This window comes from Mobula birostris, chromosome 3 (assembly GCF_030028105.1).
Source record: "Mobula birostris isolate sMobBir1 chromosome 3, sMobBir1.hap1, whole genome shotgun sequence".
NCBI classification, from domain to species: domain Eukaryota; kingdom Metazoa; phylum Chordata; class Chondrichthyes; order Myliobatiformes; family Myliobatidae; genus Mobula; species Mobula birostris.
The window spans coordinates 227,003,005-227,022,865 of record NC_092372.1 but is presented as its reverse complement, the minus strand read 5'-3'; the positions used below and the strand labels follow the sequence as shown (position 1 = coordinate 227,022,865).

General features: G+C 48.4%; 1 protein-coding gene across 1 annotated transcript in view; it reads right to left on the bottom strand.

The window, feature by feature from the left end:
• Positions 1–19,465, bottom strand: part of LOC140195622 (diacylglycerol O-acyltransferase 1-like) — a 126,355-nt gene extending 106,890 nt beyond the window's left edge. The window contains exons 1-2 of the mRNA XM_072254273.1: positions 19,176–19,465; positions 2,964–3,051 (exon numbers count right to left, since the gene is read on the bottom strand). Of these exons, the coding sequence (XP_072110374.1) occupies positions 2,964–3,051; positions 19,176–19,336 (249 nt within the window). The 5' untranslated portion in view covers positions 19,337–19,465. The remainder of the gene's footprint in view (positions 1–2,963; positions 3,052–19,175) is intronic.
• Between the last annotated feature and the right edge of the window lie 396 nt (positions 19,466–19,861).

Sequence of the window (19,861 nt, the reverse complement as noted above, 5' to 3'; positions counted from 1 at the left end):
TTGGACCGCTGGGAAATTATGCTCGTTAGGTCGTAATGGGGGACAAAAAAATATAATTTGAACTTAATGGGTACTTTGTATTATTCTTCACTGTGGAAGACTCTAGCAGTCTGCCAGAGGTCCACGAGTGTCAGGAAGCAGGAGTGAGTGCCATCGCTATTACAAAGGAAATAGTGCTAGGCAAATTCAAAGGTCTTAAGGTGGATAAGTCACCTGGACCAGATGGACTACATCCCAGGTCCTGAGAGAGGTTGCTGAAGAGATAACAGATGCATTGGTCATGATCTTTCAAGAGTCACTTCCTTCTGGCATGGTCCCAGAGGACTGGAAGATTGCAAATGTCACTCCACTCTAAGGAGGAAGGCAGGCAAAAGAAAGGAAATTAAAGACCAGTTATCCTAACCCCAGTGGTTGAGAAAGCATTGGAGTCTATTATGGATGAGGGTTTGGGGTACTTGGAGACTAATGATAAAATAAGTCAAAGTCAGCATGGTTTCTGTGAAGGAAAATCTTGCCTGACAAATCTGTTACAGTTTTTCGAAGAAGTAACACACAGAGTGGACAAAGGAGAGGCAGTGGATGTCATTTATTTGCATTTTCAGAAGGCATTTGATAAGGTGCCACACAAGAGGCTGCTTAACAAGATAAAATCCTATGGCGTTACAGGAAAGATACTGGCATGGATAGAGGAATGGCTGACAGGCAGGAGGCAGAGAGTGGGAATAAAAATGGCCTTTTCTGGTTGGCTGCCAGTGACTAGTGGTGTTCTTCAGGGACCAGTATTGGGACTGCTACCTTTCACATTGTATGCCAATGATTTGGATAATGGAATTGATGGCTTGGTGGCAAAGTTTGCAAATGATATGAAGATAGGTGGAGGGGTAGGTAGTGCTGAGGAAGCAATGCGATTGCAGAAGTTGGACTAATTGGAAGAATGGTCAAAAAAGTGGCAGATGGAATACAGTTTTAGGAAATGTATGATAATGCATTTTGATAAAAGGAACAATAGTGTGGACTATTATCTAAATGGGGAAAAGGTTCAGACATCAGAGGAGCAGAGGGACTTTGGAGTCCTCATGCAAGACTCAGAAGGTTAGTTTACAGGTTGAGTCTGTAGTAAAGAAGGTAAATGCAATGTTGGCATTTATTTCAAGGGGAATAGAATATAAAAACAAGGAGATAATGCTGAGGCTTTATAAGACACTTGTTAGACTGCACTTAGGAGTATTGTCAACAGTTTTGAGTCTCATCTCTCAGAAAGGATGTGTTGTCATTGGAGAGAGTCCAGAGGAGGTTCATGAGGATGATTCCAGGAATGAAGGGGTTAACATATGAGGAGTGTTTGGCAGCTTTGGGCCTGTATTCACTAGAACTTAGAAGAATGTGTGGGGATCTCATTGAAACCTACTGAATGTTGAAAGGACTAGATAGGGTGGATGTGGAGAGGATGTTTCCTATGGTGGGGGTACCCAGAACTAGAGGGTACTGTCTCAAAATTGAGGAGCGACCCTTTAGAACAGAGGGAAGGAGGAATTTTTTAGCCAGAGAGCGGTGAATCTGTGGAATGCTCTGCCACAGACTCTGGTGGAGGCCAAGTCCGTGGGTATATTTAAGGCGGAAGTTGATTGTTTCTTGATTTGTCAGGGCATCAAAGGATATGATGAGAAGGCAGGTGTATGGGGTTGAGTGGGATCTGGGATGGAATGGCAGAGCAGACTCGATGGGCAGAATGGCCTAATTCTGCTCCTACATCTTATGGTGTAAGCTGTATACAGTATTCATGGAGCAATTTCTCAACAGTGTAACAAAGGGGGTACATTTTAAGTGTCTGGCTTTTGTAACAGACCAGTACTGAATATTCAGAGGGGTTCTGCTAGTTGGGATGTGCTACCATTGTAAGTATGCAATTTTGTAAATGTACATGGCTACAGTATACTTCAACAGTTAAAGTTAAGTGAGTGATTATAGGAATTGAAACCAAGTTGATCATTTATTGTTATCTTTGTGTTGAAGTCTAAAACTGTGTCAAGAGAGTGAGATTCTCTTGGATCCTCCTGGACTCTCTCCTGAAGGCTTGCTGTGAACAGACTTTTATATTTCCCTGTGACTCGGTTTTCATCAGTCACAACCACTTCAGCCCACACGCTTCGTGTGCATTTACAGGCCTAAGAGCCCCTTCAACACCCCTATCATGTTTATGGTGTTAGATTGACTGAAGCACCTTTGCCTGACCACTGATTGCACAGAGAAGCTGAGACATTAACAACATTTGCACAAAATTGCTTTCCACCTCAAATTTTGAAATAGGTTTCTTTCGCAAGCCCTTCTACCTGCACAACTAGATGAACTACAATGAACATTTGTAAGCAGCTCCATTGGGACTCAACAAACAACCTGCTGGAGGAACTCATCTGTGGGGTGGAAGAATGTTTCTGATCAAAACTAGCATCAATACTAAGAGCTAAGAGGGGGAACAGCCTGTTTAAAGAGAGGGGTAACGGTGAGACTGAGGATCTTCCATCTGTACTTACCCTTCCCCCTCTGTATGCCTACCTTTTACACCCCCACTGTCCTCAGCACAGTGGCATAGCAGTTAGTGCAATCACTTTACAATGCCAGTGAAAACCAAGCAGGTCTCGATTCCTGCCACTCTCCGCATGACCACGTGGATTTCCTCTGATACGGTCAGGGTTAGGATTAGTGAGTTGTGGGCATGCTATGATGGCGCCAGAAGTGTGGTGACACTTGCTGTCCGATTTGATGCAAATGACACATTTCACTGTATACTTTGACGTGAGAAGCTAACTTTTATCTTTACTGTGTATTTCCCCTCTCCACTCTCAGTACTGACACAGGTGTCGACAATTCCCTCCCCCCGCCCACCCCACCCGCTGCTCGACCCACTGACTTTCTCCGGCAGATTGTTTGTTGCTCCACATTCCAGCGTCTCTACTGGGACTCACCAGCATCACCACACACCAATTGAGAATTCCTCTGTAATTGCTGAACCCACTCGCTGAGCTCAACAAGGACTCCTGGAGCTTATGGCAACTGGAGAGAAAAAAAAGTTAAGGGATGATCAAAGAACAATTTCCACAACAACCAGTACAGGACAAGAATCTTAAACTCGACCAAAAACACAAGTGAATCTACAGATGCTGGAAATGTTGAACGGCTGGTGCACAACAGGTCAGGCAGCAGCTATTTGGGCCGAGACCTTTCGTCAGGACCGGAAAGCAAGGGGGAGAGGCCAGAATCATCGAGGTGGGGGGAAAGGAAGGTGGGTGGGCTCAGGAGGGGATAAAGTGAGAAGCTGGGAGGTGATTGGTGGACAAGGTAAGGGGCTGAAGGAGGAGGAATCTGATTGGTGAGACTGGACCATAGGAGAAAGGGAAGGAGGGGGTACACCAGAGGGAGATGATGGGTAAGAGGGGAGCCAGAATGGGCAATGATAAAAGAGAGGAGGGAGGGTGGAGATATTACCAGGTTAGAGAAATCAATGTTCATGCCATCAAGTTAGAGTTTGTCCAGATTGCTTCTCCAACCTAAAATCCACCAAAATGCCTGCTTCCACCATTACCCCTGGAAACCCAACAGAGGCAAGTAACATGCTCTGCATTAAAAGAAGTACCTCTCATGAAGGCAAGATCCTCAATCTTATTACATCTCCAAAACATTTGCACCACCTCTCTCCCCGGATGCGGCAGGCGCTGCATTTTTAAATTCCTATGTCCCATTTAAACTCACAGAGCAAACGGGGAATCTATGCTGACAGTCTGTAATTCAGCAGTGAAACCAGACCTCAGAGGAAAAGGAAAAAGGAACCTGATGACAATGCAAAGTTACCAGTAAAACTAAGCTGCCAGAGGGGTGCAGAGTCTGTCCGTAACAGACAGCTCAAGGTTTACAAGGAGCGCTGTCACAAGAAAGCAGCATCCATCATCCAGGACCCCACAATCCACACCATGCTCTCAATATTTTGTTTATTTATTGAGATAAAACATGGAACAACCCCTTTGGCCCTTTGAGCCACAACCCCCAGCAATCCCAATTTAACCGCAGCCTAATCACAGGACAATTTACAATGACCAATTAACCCACCAACTGGTACGCCTTTGGACTGTGGGTGGAAACAGGAGCACCCAGAGGAAACCCACGCAGTCACGGGGAGAACGCACGAACTCCTAACAGGCAGCAGTGGGAATTGAACCTGGGTTGCCTGTACTGTAAAACTTTCCTCTTACATCTATCTTCTCCCTAGTACTATTGAGCAGGATTTACAGGAGCCCGTGTCCCACACCACCAGGTTCAGGAACAGTTACTACCCTACAGCCATCAGCCTCCTGAACCGGCATGGATAACTTCACTCACCTCAATTCTGAACTGATTCTACAACCTGTGGACTCACTTACAACTCATTCTCAGTATAATCTATGAATTTTTATTTGCAGTTGGCTTCTTTGGCACATCAGTTGTTTGGTTATTCATAAATTCTATTGCATTTCTTTGTTTTCTTGCAAATACCTGCAAGAAAATGAATTTCAAGGAAGCATATGGTGAAATATACATCATTTGATAATAAATTTACTTTGAACTTAGATGTGAATAAGATGGGAGGTAATGTGGAGTCAAAAAAGGAAACTATATAAACAAAAAACTAACAAGATTCAGTACATGAAGTATCATAGTGTGCAGATTACAAAAGTAAAACAAGGTTAACTTGCTGGCACATGGAACCACTAAGGTAAGTGGTATGTGTACTCGACTGAAAAAGGATTGGAATACGAGGAACATACTCTCTGAGACTGAGTACAGGGAAGGATAGTCTAACTTACAAACAGTGAAATGTAGATCCACAGATTAATTCCTGATGAAAGATCGCACAGGAGTGGAGTTTAAAGAAAACAACTGCAAGACAAGGGAGCAGAATCAGGCCATTTGGCCCATCCTGTCTGTCTGTCATTCAAAAATGGCTGTTTTACCTTCAATCCCATTTTCTGGCCTTCTCCTCATAAACCAACTTCTCTCATCCCCTCCCCACCAATCAAGAAGCTTCCCACTTCTGTCTTAATGACCCTGCCTCAGTGGTGTTATTGAATTGAACTTGATACCGAACCATAAACTGGGACTGGTGACCAGAAGTTTCAGGGAAGACACAAGGAGGAAATGGATCAGGAAACATTTAAAGTAGATTACAGATTTGTAACGACTACAAATGCTGCCCAACCCATAAAGTCCCTCCAGCATTTTGCTTGTTAGTCTTGCAAAACCACTCTGTACAATGTTATTCTTATTTTAAAGACATTAAGGTGTTGGAAGCAATTCAGAGTACTGCCGATGTGATCACACCAGTGCCTTCCATAACTTGAGCATAAACTCCCTACTTCAGTGATTTTGTACAGTCCCCAATTCTTACATCTGGGGGCCATGTTTGTTTGGCTGCTGATGGCTAGTGGTGTTCCACAGGGTCAGTGTTGGGACCACTTCTTTTCTCATTAGATCAATGAATTGGATGACACAATGGATGGCTTTGTGGCCATACTTACGGACAATACAAAGATAGGTGAAGGGACAGGTAATGTTGAGGAAGCTGGAAGTCTGCAGAAGGACTTAACCACTTAGCAGAAAGGAGGGGGGCAAAGAAGTGGCATATGAAATATTGTCACAAGCGACTCTGAAGCTCAGCTGCTAGAAATCCAGGGTAACACACACAAAACGTTGGAGGAACTCAGAAGGTCAGGCAGCTTTCAGGTCAAGATCTTTTATCAGGACTCTCCTGATGGAATGGCAGAACAGACACAATGGGCTGAATGGCCTAATTCTGCACCTATGTCTTCTGGTCTTCTTCCCTTATTCTAAAGCTCTGTAGTGAAACAGCTGGTTCAAAGTGCTCTCCTCTTGAGGGGAGATCTGCCTACCTGACAAGGAAAAACGTACTACTGTACGTCTAGTCAAGGGCAAGTAGACACTTTGCCTCACGTCCAGTCTGAAGGACAGCACTTCAGACAATGTCACTGTCCGCCAGCACTACAAGACTGTCTTTGCAATGAGATAGGAATGCCCATTCTTCACAGTACTCAAGTCAAAGCTTATACTGAAGACAATGAATGAACAGAAGAAATAGGATAAACAATGAGCAGGAGGAACTCAAACAACAGGAATTCTGCAGATGCTGGAAATTCAAGCAACACACATCAAAGTTGCTGGTGAACGCAGCAGGCCAGGCAGCATCTCTAGGAAGAGGTACAGTTGACGTTTCAGGCCGAGACCCTTCGTCAGGACAGGGTCCCGGCCTGAAACGTCGACTGTACCTCTTCCTAGAGATGCTGCCTGGCCTGCTGCGTTCACCAGCAACTTTGATGTATGTTGCTGGAAGAACTCAGTGAGTTATGCAGTATCTGTGGGAGGAAAGAAATTGTCAATGTTTCATATCTCAGATCTGACCCTTTCCTCCCATAGATGCTGCTTGACTCATTGAGTTTCTCCGGCAGACTGCTCATTGCTCCAGAATCCAGCATCTGCTGTATCTTGTGCTTTCATAAGAATTAGGACATATATGCTACGTGGCCCCTCATGATCAGAGCATGAGGGTGTAAATGGCTACGATCTTGCTATTTAATAAGTTCATGGCTGCCAGAAATAGTGGTTGAGGCAGGTGCTTTAGCAACATTTAAAAGACATCTAAATAAGTACAGGAATGGGATGGCGGAAGTGAGGATGAATTGGCCTGCCTTGTGAACCATCTAGGTGATACATCCACCAGATATAGCATGGAGGTCAGCACAGAGAAAACCAAGTTGGTGAGAAAACAGTGAGGAGCCAATCACGACAAAAATCAGAGTCAGTGGACAAGAGCTAGAGACTGTCAACCATTCAAGTATCTTGGCACCATCATCAACTAAGAAGGGTCAAAGCCTGATGTCCTTGCCAGGTCGGCCCAAACAACAGCAACACTGCCTAAACTACAACCAATCTGGAGAGACAATAACATCGCTCTCAGATCCAAGTTGAAACTTCTGCATGCACTTGTGCTTTCCATCTTCTTGTATGCATATGAAACATGGACTTTAACAAAAGAACTGCAAATGAAGATCCAGGCAATAGAGGGCTCCTCGGCATCTCCTATACAGACCACGTCTCAAATAATGAAGTACCATCACCCAGCACATGAGACACTACAAAGATCCACTGTCCACAGTAGAGAGGAGGAAACCTGAGATGGTAGGGCTACATAACAAGATCAAGTGGACTCTGAAGACCATTCTTCAGGGGAAAAGAAAAAGGGGCAGGCAGAGGAAGAAATGGACAGACCATATTGCAGAGTGGACCGGAGAGAGCTTTGCCACAACCTAAGCACTCGCCCACAAGCGTGGGAAATGGAGGCATCTGGTGCAGAGCTCATCTGTACGGAGCCCCTACGACCCAGGTAACTATCCGTAACTACAAGGAGAGGTTTAAGGGCTAAAAGCAAACACAGGCAGATGGACTAGCTCAATGGGCAACATAGTCAGCATGGACCAGCTGTGCTGAAGGACCTGCTTTCATGCTGTAAGACTCTATGACTCTGCATCTTCAGAAAGGGCAAGATGAGGGAACACACACCAGTATTCATCGAGGACACGAGGAAACCTGCAGATGCTGGCGAACGCAGCAGGCCAGGCAGCAGCTCTTGGAAGAGGTACAGTCGACGCTTCATCGAGGGATCAGAGTGAAAAGGGTGAGCAATTTCAAGTTCCTGGGTGTCAACATCTCTGAGGATCTAACCTGGACCCAACATATTGATGCAGCTACAAAGAAGGGATGACAGCGGCTATATTTCATTTGGTGTTTGAGGAGATTTGGTACGTCACCAAAAACACTCGCAAGTTTCTACAGATGTACCGTGGAGAGCATTCTATCTGGCTGCATCACTGGCTGGTATGGTGCGGGGGGCACTGTGCTGAAGCTGCAGAAAGTTGTAGACTCAGTCATCTCCATCATGGGCACTAGCCACCCCAGCATCTGTGTGGCATCCATCATTAAGGACCCCCACCACCCAGGACATGCCCTCTTCTTATTGATACCATCAGGGAGGAGGCACAGGAGCCTGAAGGCAATACTCAAAAATCCTGGAACAGCTTCTTCCCCTCTGCCATTAGATTTCTGAATGAGATTGAACCCATGAACACCACTTCACTATTATTTCTCCTTTTGCAATATTTAACTTTTTACAGTCTTTTAATATATTGCATTGTACTGCTGCCACATAACAAATTTCATGACTTATGCTGGTAATATTAAACCAGATTCCGACCAAGACTTCAAAACTCCAGTGAGCATAAACCCAGTCTGTCTAATCTCATCATATACGAGAAACCTAATCCCTCCGGAATCAACGTGGTGATCCCTCTCTGCATTCCCTCCACAAGTACATCCCTCCTTGGTTAAGGAGACAGCAGTTTTCTGAGCGGTGTTTCATAAAAGTTTGGTTGGTACAAAGAAGTATTTGTGCAAAATTTTTTCCTGGTGTGGCAAAGCATTCTTCAACCTTGGAAAGTCGGTGTATATAGACATCTAACAACAATTGCAGCAGTGTATACAGAGAGCCCCGGACAGAGAAACATATACACAGTACTAAACTTGATCCAGATGTTCATCTGTCGGTTCTGTGCAGTAGCCTTTCACCAGACAGTAAATCTGTATGATCTTGCTTATGAAAGTTTCCATTTTCCAACTTCTGGGTATAGATTTAAAGTTAGCGGGAAAAGATTTAAAAGGGACTTGGGGAACAACTTCACACAGAGGGTAACACACATCAAAGTTGCTGGTGAATGCAGCAGGCCAGGCAGCATCTCTAGGAAGAGGCACAATCAACGTTTCGGGCCGAGACCCTTCGTCAGGACTCACACAGAGGGTAGTAGTTACCACAGGAACTTGTTGAGGAAGGAGCAAAACAACATTTGAAAGACACTTGGACAGGTATATAGATAGGAAATATTTAGAGGGGTATCAGCCAAATGGGACGAGCTCAGATGGACAGCTTGGTCAGGATGCAACACGCACAAATTACTGGAGGAACTCAGCAAGTCAGACAGTATCTATGGAGGGGAATCAACAGCCGACATTTCATCAGGACTGGGCCGGCTCGGAAGGGGCAGAAGCCAGAATAAGACAGTGAGAGGAGGGGGAGGAGTACAAGCTGGCAGGTGATAGCTGAGACCAGGTGAGGGGGAAGATGGGTGGGTGGGTGGGTGGGTGGGGAAGGAGTACAAGCTGGCAGGTGATAGCTGAGACCAGGTGAGGGGAAAGTGGGTGGGTGGGGAAGGAGTACAAGCTGGCAGGTGATAGCTGAGACCAGGTGAGGGGAAAGTGGGTGGGTGGGGAAGGAGTACAAGCTGGCAGGTGATAGCTGAGACCAGGTGAGGGGAAAGTGGGTGGGTGGGGAAGGAGTACAAGCTGGCAGGTGATAGGCGAGCAACACTCACAACACACTGGAGGAACTCAGCAGGTCGGGCAGCATCCGTGGAAACGATCAGTCGACGTTTCGGGCCGGAACCCTTCGTCAGGTGACAGGTGAGACCAGGTGAGGGGGAAGGTTTACAAGCTGGCAGGTGATAGCTGAGACCAGGTGAGAGGGAAGGCGGGTGGGGAGGAGAACAAGCTCACAGGTGATAGGTGTAAACAGGTGAGGGGGGGGGAAGGTGGGTGAAGTACAAGCTGATGAGTGGGAAGGTCGGTGGGTGATCTCTATGTCACTGCTGCTTATGCAGTACCATTTAAAATAGTGGACTAGAGCTGATGTAACAGGTGAGCAGTAACCTTATCCAAGGGATTGGAAAATATGCTCTGGAGGCAGCTTAAACCATTAGGCCCAATACTGCTGTTCCCTCTTCAAAGCTCCATGTGGACAGCAAGGCCTCCCTTCCTTCAACGTGTGTAGCACAGTCTGGGCTGCAATTACCGCATTAAACGTCAACCATGCTCTGCACTGTTGGGAGTTCTGTGGCTTTGGTAAAATCAGTTAGGGTCACAAGGTGCTTATTTGTCCTGGCCCGATGATTAAAATCACTTTCAGCATCAATAAATGTGGTATGTGAACGCAAACTCTGGACTGTTAAATCCAGAGCAGACCCATTAACCATTACCACAAGGGGAGAATGCAGCTGAATTTAAAGTTTAAAGTCTAGATTAACTTGCCACATGTACATTGATGCACACAGTGAAGTGTGTTGTTTCGGGTCAATGACCAGTACTATCCAAGGATGTGCTGGGGACAGGCCACAACCGTCACCATGCTTCTGGCACCAACATAGCACACCTCCATCTTACCAAATGTGATTTGTACGTCTTTGGAATGTGGGAGGAAACTGGAGCACTCGGAGAAAACCCAACGACTTGAAAAATGTACAAACTCCTTACAGAGAGCAGCGGGAATTGAACTCTGATCAGTGGCGCAGTAATGCTTTACACTAACCACCACACTCGCGTGCTGGATCCAGACTTGGCCCCAGATTCCAGCACCCGCACTCTCTTTTGTCTTCACAAGGAATGCATGGCTCAGATTACCCCTAGGGCAACAAATTCTAACCTCACTCGCATTCCTCATTCCAATGCCTCAAAAAGGCATCCATCATGACGGACCCTCATCACTCAGGACATGCCCTCTTCTCATTGCTACCGTCAGGGTGGTGGTACAGGAGCCTGAGGACACTCTCAATGTTTCAGGAGCAGCTTCTTCCCCTCCGCCATCAGATTTCTGAATGGACAGTGAAGTCATGTACACGACATCAGTATTTTATCCTCCCTTTTTGCACTACCTGTTTAATTTAATAGATAGATAGATATACTTTATTAATCCCGAGGGAAATTGGGTTTCGTTACAGCCGCACCAACCAAGAATAGAGCGTAAATATAGCAATACAAAAACCACAAACAATCAAACAACAATATGCAAACTATGCCAGATGGAAGATAAGTCCAGGACCAGTCTATTGGCTCAGGGTGTCTGACCCTCCACGGGAGGAGCTGCACGTTCGATGGCCAAAGGCAGGAGCGACCTCCCATGCCGCCAAGTGTTGTATCACAGTGGAATGTGGCCAAAGTCCAACAGCAAAAAGTTCAATATCCGGTCTGCAAACACGTTCCTCGATCGTAATATGACCCGGATTGCACCATCTGTTGTTAACCAGATCAGTAAGCACCCAACTCCTTTACGCTTACCGCTCTCAGTGCACTTCCGGTCAGCCGGAACGGTATTACCCACCGAACTCCTCTTCTCCATAAGTCTCTGTTGTCTTGACCCGGTCCTCTTTCTTCGGCTTTGTGATCCCCCTCTGCATCCTCTGTGTGTTTTCCTCCGGATTTCAGCAGGGGTGTCCGCTGCTCTGCTCGCTAAACCGGCCGGCATTTGCTGGTCCGTGGAATACACAATGCGACTTTGCTTTTGTCCCGCGTGTCCGGATGTAATCATTTCCAGCGCTAAAGAAAACCCAAATAAAACTCTCTCTACCAGCATGTTAGAGAGGGTGCAGCTTCGACGTGTTACGTGAGAAAAAAAATACAAAAAATAACGTAAATTAAAAGTAAGAAGAAAGTAAGAATAGATCGGAACGGCTGTACCAGGCTGCATGCACGACCGGCGCATGTGCACTCAGTATTGTTTATATATACTAGATACAACTTATAGTCCTGATGGACCACAAGGCTTGGGACAGACTGAAAAAAAAAAATATATATATATATTAGTTTATGGTTTTTTATGTATTGCAATGCACTGCTGCAGCAAAACGACAAATTTCATGACACATGCCAGTGATATTACATCGATTTCTGATTCCCTAAGTAAACTGGAAAAACAAGACTCAAGTTCAAATACTAGGAATAGTACTGTTTTGCTAATACTGTATCTGACTGCGAGCAAAAGCTCTCATCACAGTCTTCAATTTACATCTGCAATGTTTCACTCTTTTTCACAATTGACAGTGGGAGATCAATGTAGATGTAGTGATCAAAACAAAGCAAACTTGGATTTTAGACTTGCAGCTCACTGTCTGCCTGTGGCTACAACATTTTATTCTGCGTTCCGTTACTGTTTTACTATATACTACCTCAATACAGAATCAGAATCCGATGTAATATCACTGGCATATGTCATAAAATGTGTCGTTTTGCTGCAGCAGTGAATTGCAATACATAAAAAACCATAAACTAATATATATATTTTTTTTTTTCAGTCTGTCCCAAGCCTTGTGGTCCATCAGGCCGGGTGCTTATGCCGGTTTCTGTGGCGTGAAGCGACTGACAGTACGAGACTTCCCCCCCCCCCCGGATAGGACGCCAGTCTATCGCGAGGTTAACCCCCAGCATTTGCCGGTACCCATTTTCAGCTGGGTGGACTGGAGCAGCGTGTGGTTAAGTGCCTTGCTCAAGGATACAACACGCTGCCTTGGCTGAGACTATATATACACACATACGTATATAAATTAATTTAGTAGTGCAAAAAGAGAGGGAAAAATAGCGGGGAAGTGTTCACGGTTCATTGTCCATTCAGAAATCTAAGGCGAAAGAGCAGAAGCTGTTGCTGAAGCGTTTAGTGTGCCTTCAGGCCTGTACCCCCTGTAGCAATGAGAAGAGGGTGGTGGGGTGTCTCAATGATGGATGCTGCCTTTCTGAGGCATCACCTTCTGAAGATGTTCTCGATGCTGGGGAAACTCCTGCCCATGATGGAGCTGGCTGAGTTTACAACTTTCTGCACTACTGTAATGAAATGATCGGTATGGATGACAATGTTTTTCACTGTACCTCAGGACATGCAACAATAACAAACCAATCTATTACGCTTACCAATACTTGAGGTGGCTAACAATGTAGACTTTCCCACACAAGGTCTCTTCATACTGTGGACCCAGATTGAGACAGACTCAAAAACATTTCACTTAGGAACAGAAAGTTCTCAGAATTTCATGCTAAGCTTAACTACCTTCCCCCACCCCCCCCCCCCCAAAGAAAATTAGCTAAAAATTCATTCTGTACTAAAAAGAGTATTTGGCTTATTATATCTACAACTGATCACGCTAACGTACAGGGAATTTTTATGCAGGGGTTCCCTGAGACCTGAAAATTATTCCAAGGGTTCCTCCAGGGCAAAGAAGGTTGAGAAAGTATATTGATTGGTTGCATCACAGACTGGTATGGAAACATCAATGTTTTTGTTGAACAGAAGATCCTACAAAATATGGTGGATACAGCTCAGTCCATTATGGGGTAAAGTCCCTCCCCACCACTGACACACCTATGTGGAGCACTGTTGCAGGAAAACAGCATCCATCAAGGGCCCCCGGCACCCAGACGGCTGCCATCAGGAAGGAGGTACAGTCGCCACGGGACCCACACCATCAGGTTCAGGAACGATTACTACCCTTCAACCATCAGACTCTTGAATCAGAGGGGATAATTTCACTCACCCAAACACTGAACTGTTCCCACAAACTATGTACTCAAGGACTCATCTTGTGTTTTTGATACTTATTGCTTTTTTTGTGTTAATTTCTATTTACTGTGAATGCCTGCGAGAAAACAAATGTCAGGGTTGTATATAGTGCCATGTATGTATTTAATAATAAATTTACTTTGAACGTTGGCTCTTTCTGCTGAATTGCATTTTAAAGGAGCCCTCCCCTCTGTCCTGAAGCTTTAAAATCAGTGTCAGTGATTCCTGGCACAGATGCTCTCATGACTTAGTGCCCTCTATCACCCTCTTGTCTCGGAACATTACTGTTAGCAGTGAAGAATCTCACTTACCTGAGTTCCTTCCATTCTCTACGCCTATCTAGATCGCCTCTTCACATAGTTCTCAAGCTAACTATTTTGTATAAGAAGAGCCTTCTGCCTCGCCTGATCATTCTGACTGGCCATTCTCACTCACTGCTGACGATCTCTCTCTCTCTCTGATACATGGTGCCAGGCGTTTAAGTTCTCTCTCATTACTGTCACCTTTCACCTGGTTTCCATTTCAGTGTGCATGGTTACATTCTGCTTTCCTCTTCCACTCTCCAGTCCATAACTGTGGTAGGGTACACAGGTAGATTAGTTCTCTTTTACAGTATACCATGTCTAATGAATAGAAAACAGTCACATCTACTCTCAATACAATCTTGTTTTAAAAAATGTCAAAGGCATTTTCTCCCTCTCCTTCACATATGGCATATTTATGCCCTGTGATAAAAGGTGCTTTACCTTCGCCAAACAATCTTAGATATTGAAACTAATACATTCAAAAGGTAAAGACTAAAGATTAGCTTTGTCACAAGTACATGAAACATCATAACATACAGTGAAACATGTTGATTGTGCCAATGACTAACAAACTCCAAGGATTATGCTGTGGGCACTGCACAAGTGGTGGCACTCTTCCGGCACCAGCATAGTACCCACAAGTTACTGACCCCAACCCGTACGTCTCCAGAATACGGAGGAAACTAGGGCACCCAGAGGAGACTTGCGGCCATTATCCATGCATCAGTAACTAATCGTCCATGCAAACTTACTGAGAGAATATCAAAGTGCCATTTGGCACATTGTGCCTGCAGGGGTTCTTGGGTACTCCCCAATTTGACCCTCATGGGCTTGTATAAATATTTCCTCATCTGGGCACCACAGTAGCGCAGCGTTAGCGCGAAGCTATTACAGCCCTGGGCAGCGTTCAGAGTTCAATTCCAAAGCCGCTTGCAAGAGTTTCGAATGTCCTTCCTATGAGTGCGTCGGTTTCTTCCCACACTCCAAGATGTACTAGTTAGTAGGTTAGTTGGTCATTGTAAATTGTCCCATGATTAGGCAAGGGTTAAATAGGTGTGTCGCTGAGCAGTGGGGCTCTGTTTTGAAAGCTGTATCTCCAAAATAAATTTCCTTTGGAATGTTATCAATGAATCTGTTTCTCCAGATCACAAAAACCCATGGTACAGCAAGTATTTTTCTTATACCATTTCTGATTTTTTTTTTATTTGGTGTATATTTTGAAATTTATGAAGATGTCACTGGAAATGCTCTCTTCTCCCCTCTCCCTTTGGAGAAAAGATACAAAAGCTTCAGGACACGCACCACCGGGCTCAGGATACCCATCCCCTTGTCAACATTGTTCTGAATGGACCTCTCATATGCTCGAGATGAAATTTCGATCACCCAGTCTACTTATCACAGCACTTGCAACTTATTTGGTTACCCGCACAGTACATTCTCTGTAGCTGCAACAAACACAAAATGCCCTGTTGATGAGAAATTAATATGCCATTTATATGGCACAAAATTTACAAAGTATATATGTTAAATATCCAACACTAGATACAGCTTTTACTTATTTTTAAATACTTGGTAGAGAGCAGGACATAGACAGGACGCAAATGGGCTGAGAAGTGGCAGATGGAGTTCAACCCAGATAAGTGTGAAGTGGCTCATTTCGGTAGGTCAAATTTGAAGACAGAATATAATATTACTGGTAAGACTCTGGGCAGTGTGGAGGATCAGCAAGATCTTGGGGTCCGTGTCCATAGGACACTCAAAGCTGCTGCGCAGGTTGACAGTGTTGTTAAGAAGGCATTTGGTGTGTTGACCTTCATCCACTGTGGGACTGAGTTCAAGAGCCGAGAGGTAATGTTACAGCTATACAAGACCTTGGTCAGGCCCCACGTGGAGTACTGTGCTCAGTTCTGTTCACCTCACTATAGGAAGAATGTGGATACTATAGAGAGAGTGCAGAGGAGATTTACAAGGATGTTGCCTGGATTGGAGAACATGCCTCATAAGAATAGGTTGAGTGAACTTGTTTTTTTCCCTTTGGAGTGATGGAGGATGAGAGGTGACCTGATAGAGGTGTATAAGATGACGAGAGGCAATGATTGCGTGGATAGCCAGAGCCTTTTTCCCAGGCTAACACAAGGGGACATAGTTTTAAGGTACAAGGGGGATGTCAGGGACAAATTTTTCACACCAAGAGTGGCGGGTGTGTGGAATGTACTGCTAGCGAAGGTGGTAGAGGCGATACAATAGGGTCTTTTAAGAGACTCTAAGATAGGTACATGAAGCTTAGAGAAATAGAGGGCTATGCAGTAGGGAAATTCTAGGCAGTTTCTAGAGTAGATCACATGGTTGGCACAACATTGTGGTCCAAAGGGCCTGGAATGTGCAAGTTATTGGGTATGGTTAATTCTGCGAGTTATCGGGTATGGTTCCTTGCTGGATAAAAGTTCCCTGAGTTTATACAGAGTGCTCACGTATCAGACTTTAAACAGCTTAACACATTTGCCACTACTTTGGATATTTAGCAATACCCACTCAATGCTTGTGCTCTCCACAAGATTCAGGATTCTGTAATGTCATCTCCATTACACGAGTGTGAAGAGGAGCAAAATAATTGCAACTCCGGATCTGATCCAGCACAGAAAAACACGTTAACCCCAGGTCACCAAGGGAGAAAATTAGCATGATCCCAGGCAGTGGGGGGGGGGGGGGGAGAGAGTGTCCACCCCTGGGATCGGGGGAGGGGGAGACAGAGGGCCAGGGTGAGGGTCCAACATCCACCGCAACATCCCCGTCCCAGGCCGGAGCGAGCAGGAAGGATCCAACCCACGCGAGCTCCCCCCCCCAAATCTTGGGCCAGAGGAGTGGGGAGGGTCGAACACCCGGGGCAGAGGGAGTGGGGAGGGTCGAACCCCCTTGTTAGGAAGATGTACAGGGTTGGATAGAACCAGGTCGGATGGAGTGGGGAAGAGCCCACACCCATGTTAGAAGGATGTAGAGGGGAGGATTCACCACCTCCCGGGCCAGGAAGATAGACTGGGGAAGGTTTAACCCCGGATCGGAAAGATGTAGAAGGGAGGGTGGACCCGGATCGGAGGGTCTGGGGTGGATCCAACCCCCGGGCTGGAGGGTATGGGGAGGATCCATCCCTGGACCGGAGGGTGGGAGGTCGGTCCATAACCAGGGTAGGTAGTCGGTCTATTCCCAGAGTCTGAAAGTCTACAGTGGGTCCAACCCCGGGGCCGGAGGGCTTAGGGAGGGTAGACCAGGGTCGGAGGGTGTGAGGTTGGTCCATCCCCAGGGTCTGAAGGTCTAGGGTGGGTCCAACCCTCGGGCCAGAGGGTGGTAGGTGGGTACATACCCCGGGTCGGAGGGTAGACTCGGGCCGGAGGGTGTGGGGAGGGTAGACCCGGGCCGGAGGGTGGCAGGTGGGTACATATCCCGGGCCGGAGGGTGGCAGGTGGGTACATATCCCGGGCCGGAGGGTGGCAGGTGGGTACTTACCCCGGGTCGGAGGGTAGACTCGGGCCGGAGGGTGTGGGGAGGGTAGACCCAGGCCGGAGGGTGTGGGGAGGGTAGACCCGGGCCGGAGGGTGGCAGGTGGGTACATACCCCAGACCGGAGGGTGGCAGGTGGGTACATACCCCGGACTGGAGGGTGGCAGGTGGGTACATACCCCGGACCGGAGGGTGGCAGGTGGGTACATACCCCGGGTCGGAGGGTAGACCCGGGCCGGAGGGTGTGGGGAGGGTAGACCCGGGCCGGAGGGTGGCAGGTGGGTACATACCCCGGACCGGAGGGTGGCAGGTGGGTACATACCCCGGACTGGAGGGTGGCAGGTGGGTACATACCCCGGGCCGGAGGGTGGCAGGTGGGTACATACCCCGGGTCGGAGGGTAGACCCGGGCCAGAGGGTGTGGGGAGGGTAGACCCGGGCCGGAGGGTGGCAGGTGGGTACATACCCCGGGCCGGAGGGTGGCAGGTGGGTACATACCTCGGGTCGGAGGGTGGCAGGTGGGTACATACCCTGGGCCGGAGGGTGGCAGGTGGGTACATACCCCCGGATCGGAGGGTGGCAGGTGGGTACATACCTCGGGTCGGAGGGTGGCAGGTGGGTACATACCCTGGGCCGGAGGGTGGCAGGTGGGTACATACCCCGGGTCGGAGGGTGGCAGGTGGGTACATACCCCGGGTCGGAGGGTGGCAGGTGGGTACATACCCCGGGTCGGAGGGTAGACCCGGGCCGGAGGGTGGCAGGTGGGTACATACCCCGGGCCGGAGGGTGGCAGGTGGGTACATACCCCGGGCCGGAGGGTGGCAGGTGGGTACATACCCCGGGTCGGAGGGTGGCAGGTGGGTACATACCCCGGGTCGGAGGGTAGACCCGGGCCGGAGGGTGGCAGGTGGGTACATACCCCGGGCCGGAGGGTGGCAGGTGGGTACATACCCCGGACCGGAGGGTGGCAGGTGGGTACATACCCCGGGCCGGAGGGTGGCAGGTGGGTACATACCCCGGGTCGGAGGGTGGCAGGTGGGTACATACCCCGGGTCGGAGGGTGGCAGGTGGGTACATACCCTGGGCCGGAGGGTGGCAGGTGGGTACATACCCCGGACCGGAGGGTGGCAGGTGGGTACATACCCCGGACCGGAGGGTGGCAGGTGGGTACATACCCCGGGTCGGAGGGTGGCAGGTGGGTACATACCTCGGGTCGGAGGGTGGCAGGTGGGTACATACCCTGGGCCGGAGGGTGGCAGGTGGGTACATACCCCGGGCCGGAGGGTGGCAGGTGGGTACATACCCCGGGCCGGAGGGTGGCAGGTGGGTACATACCCCGGACCGGAGGGTAGACTCGGGCCGGAGGGTGGCAGGTGGGTACATACCCCGGGCCGGAGGGTGGCAGGTGGGTACATACCCCGGACCGGAGGGTAGACTCGGGCCGGAGGGTGTGGGGAGGGTAGACCCGGGCCGGAGGGTGGCAGGTGGGTACATACCCCGGGCCGGAGGGTGGCAGGTGGGTACATACCCCGGGCCGGAGGGTGGCAGGTGGGTACATACCCCGGGCCGGAGGGTGGCAGGTGGGTACATACCCCGGGTCGGAGGGTGGCAGGTGGGTACATACCCCGGGCCGGAGGGTGGCAGGTGGGTACATACCCTGGGCCGGAGGGTGGCAGGTGGGTACATACCCCGGGTCGGAGGGTGGCAGGTGGGTACATACCCCGGGCCGGAGGGTGGCAGGTGGGTACATACCCCGGGCCGGAGGGTGGCAGGTGGGTACATACCCCGGGCCGGAGGGTGGCAGGTGGGTACATACCCCCGGATCGGAAGGAGGGAGAGGGGAGTGTAGCCCAGAAGAGGGAAAGCACGGACCCGGTTCTACACCGGGCAGGCACCGCGCCCTCAGTACCTGAGTTCAGTTGAATCCCGGTGTTCCTCCTCCTCCTCCTTCAGTTCCTTCAAATCCTTGTGGCTCAGGGTGCGCGACGCCTTCCCGCTGCCGTGTCCATGTCCGTGTCCCCGTCGCCGCCTCGTTCCTCCTCCCTCATCTCCCCCACCGCTGGTCGCCATTGCCTCTGCCGCCACTCGGGTTGCCCCGGGAACCGGGGTCAAGGTTCGCGGACAGACCCGCACTCACAACCTGGACGCCGCGCTCAGCCACCAACCCACTTCCTCAGCCTGGCCAGTTGCCATGCCACGGTCGTGACGTCGGATGTTCAGGACCCGCCCCCTTCTAAAGCACGCGCGCGCGCGCTCCCTGGTGAAGGGCTCTTCTGGGAAATGTAGTTCTCCTGTTGACTCAGGATCAGTTATGGTTCATCTGGTAACCAGCGACTTAACCATTCAAAAGTTAGTCCTGGAAAGTATTCCTTGTCGATGTGTCAAAAGCAAAAAAAAAAAGGGAATTGGAGATACTGGAAAGCTACAACCAAACAAAATATTTAATAAAAGTGTTGACAGTTTTCTAAACAGGAGACAAGTTCAGAAATCTGAGGTGTAAGAGGACTTCGGAGTCCTTGTGCAGGATTCCTTAAAGATTAACTTGCACGTTAGGAGTCAATAGCAAGGAGAGAGAATGCAATTTTAGCATTCGTT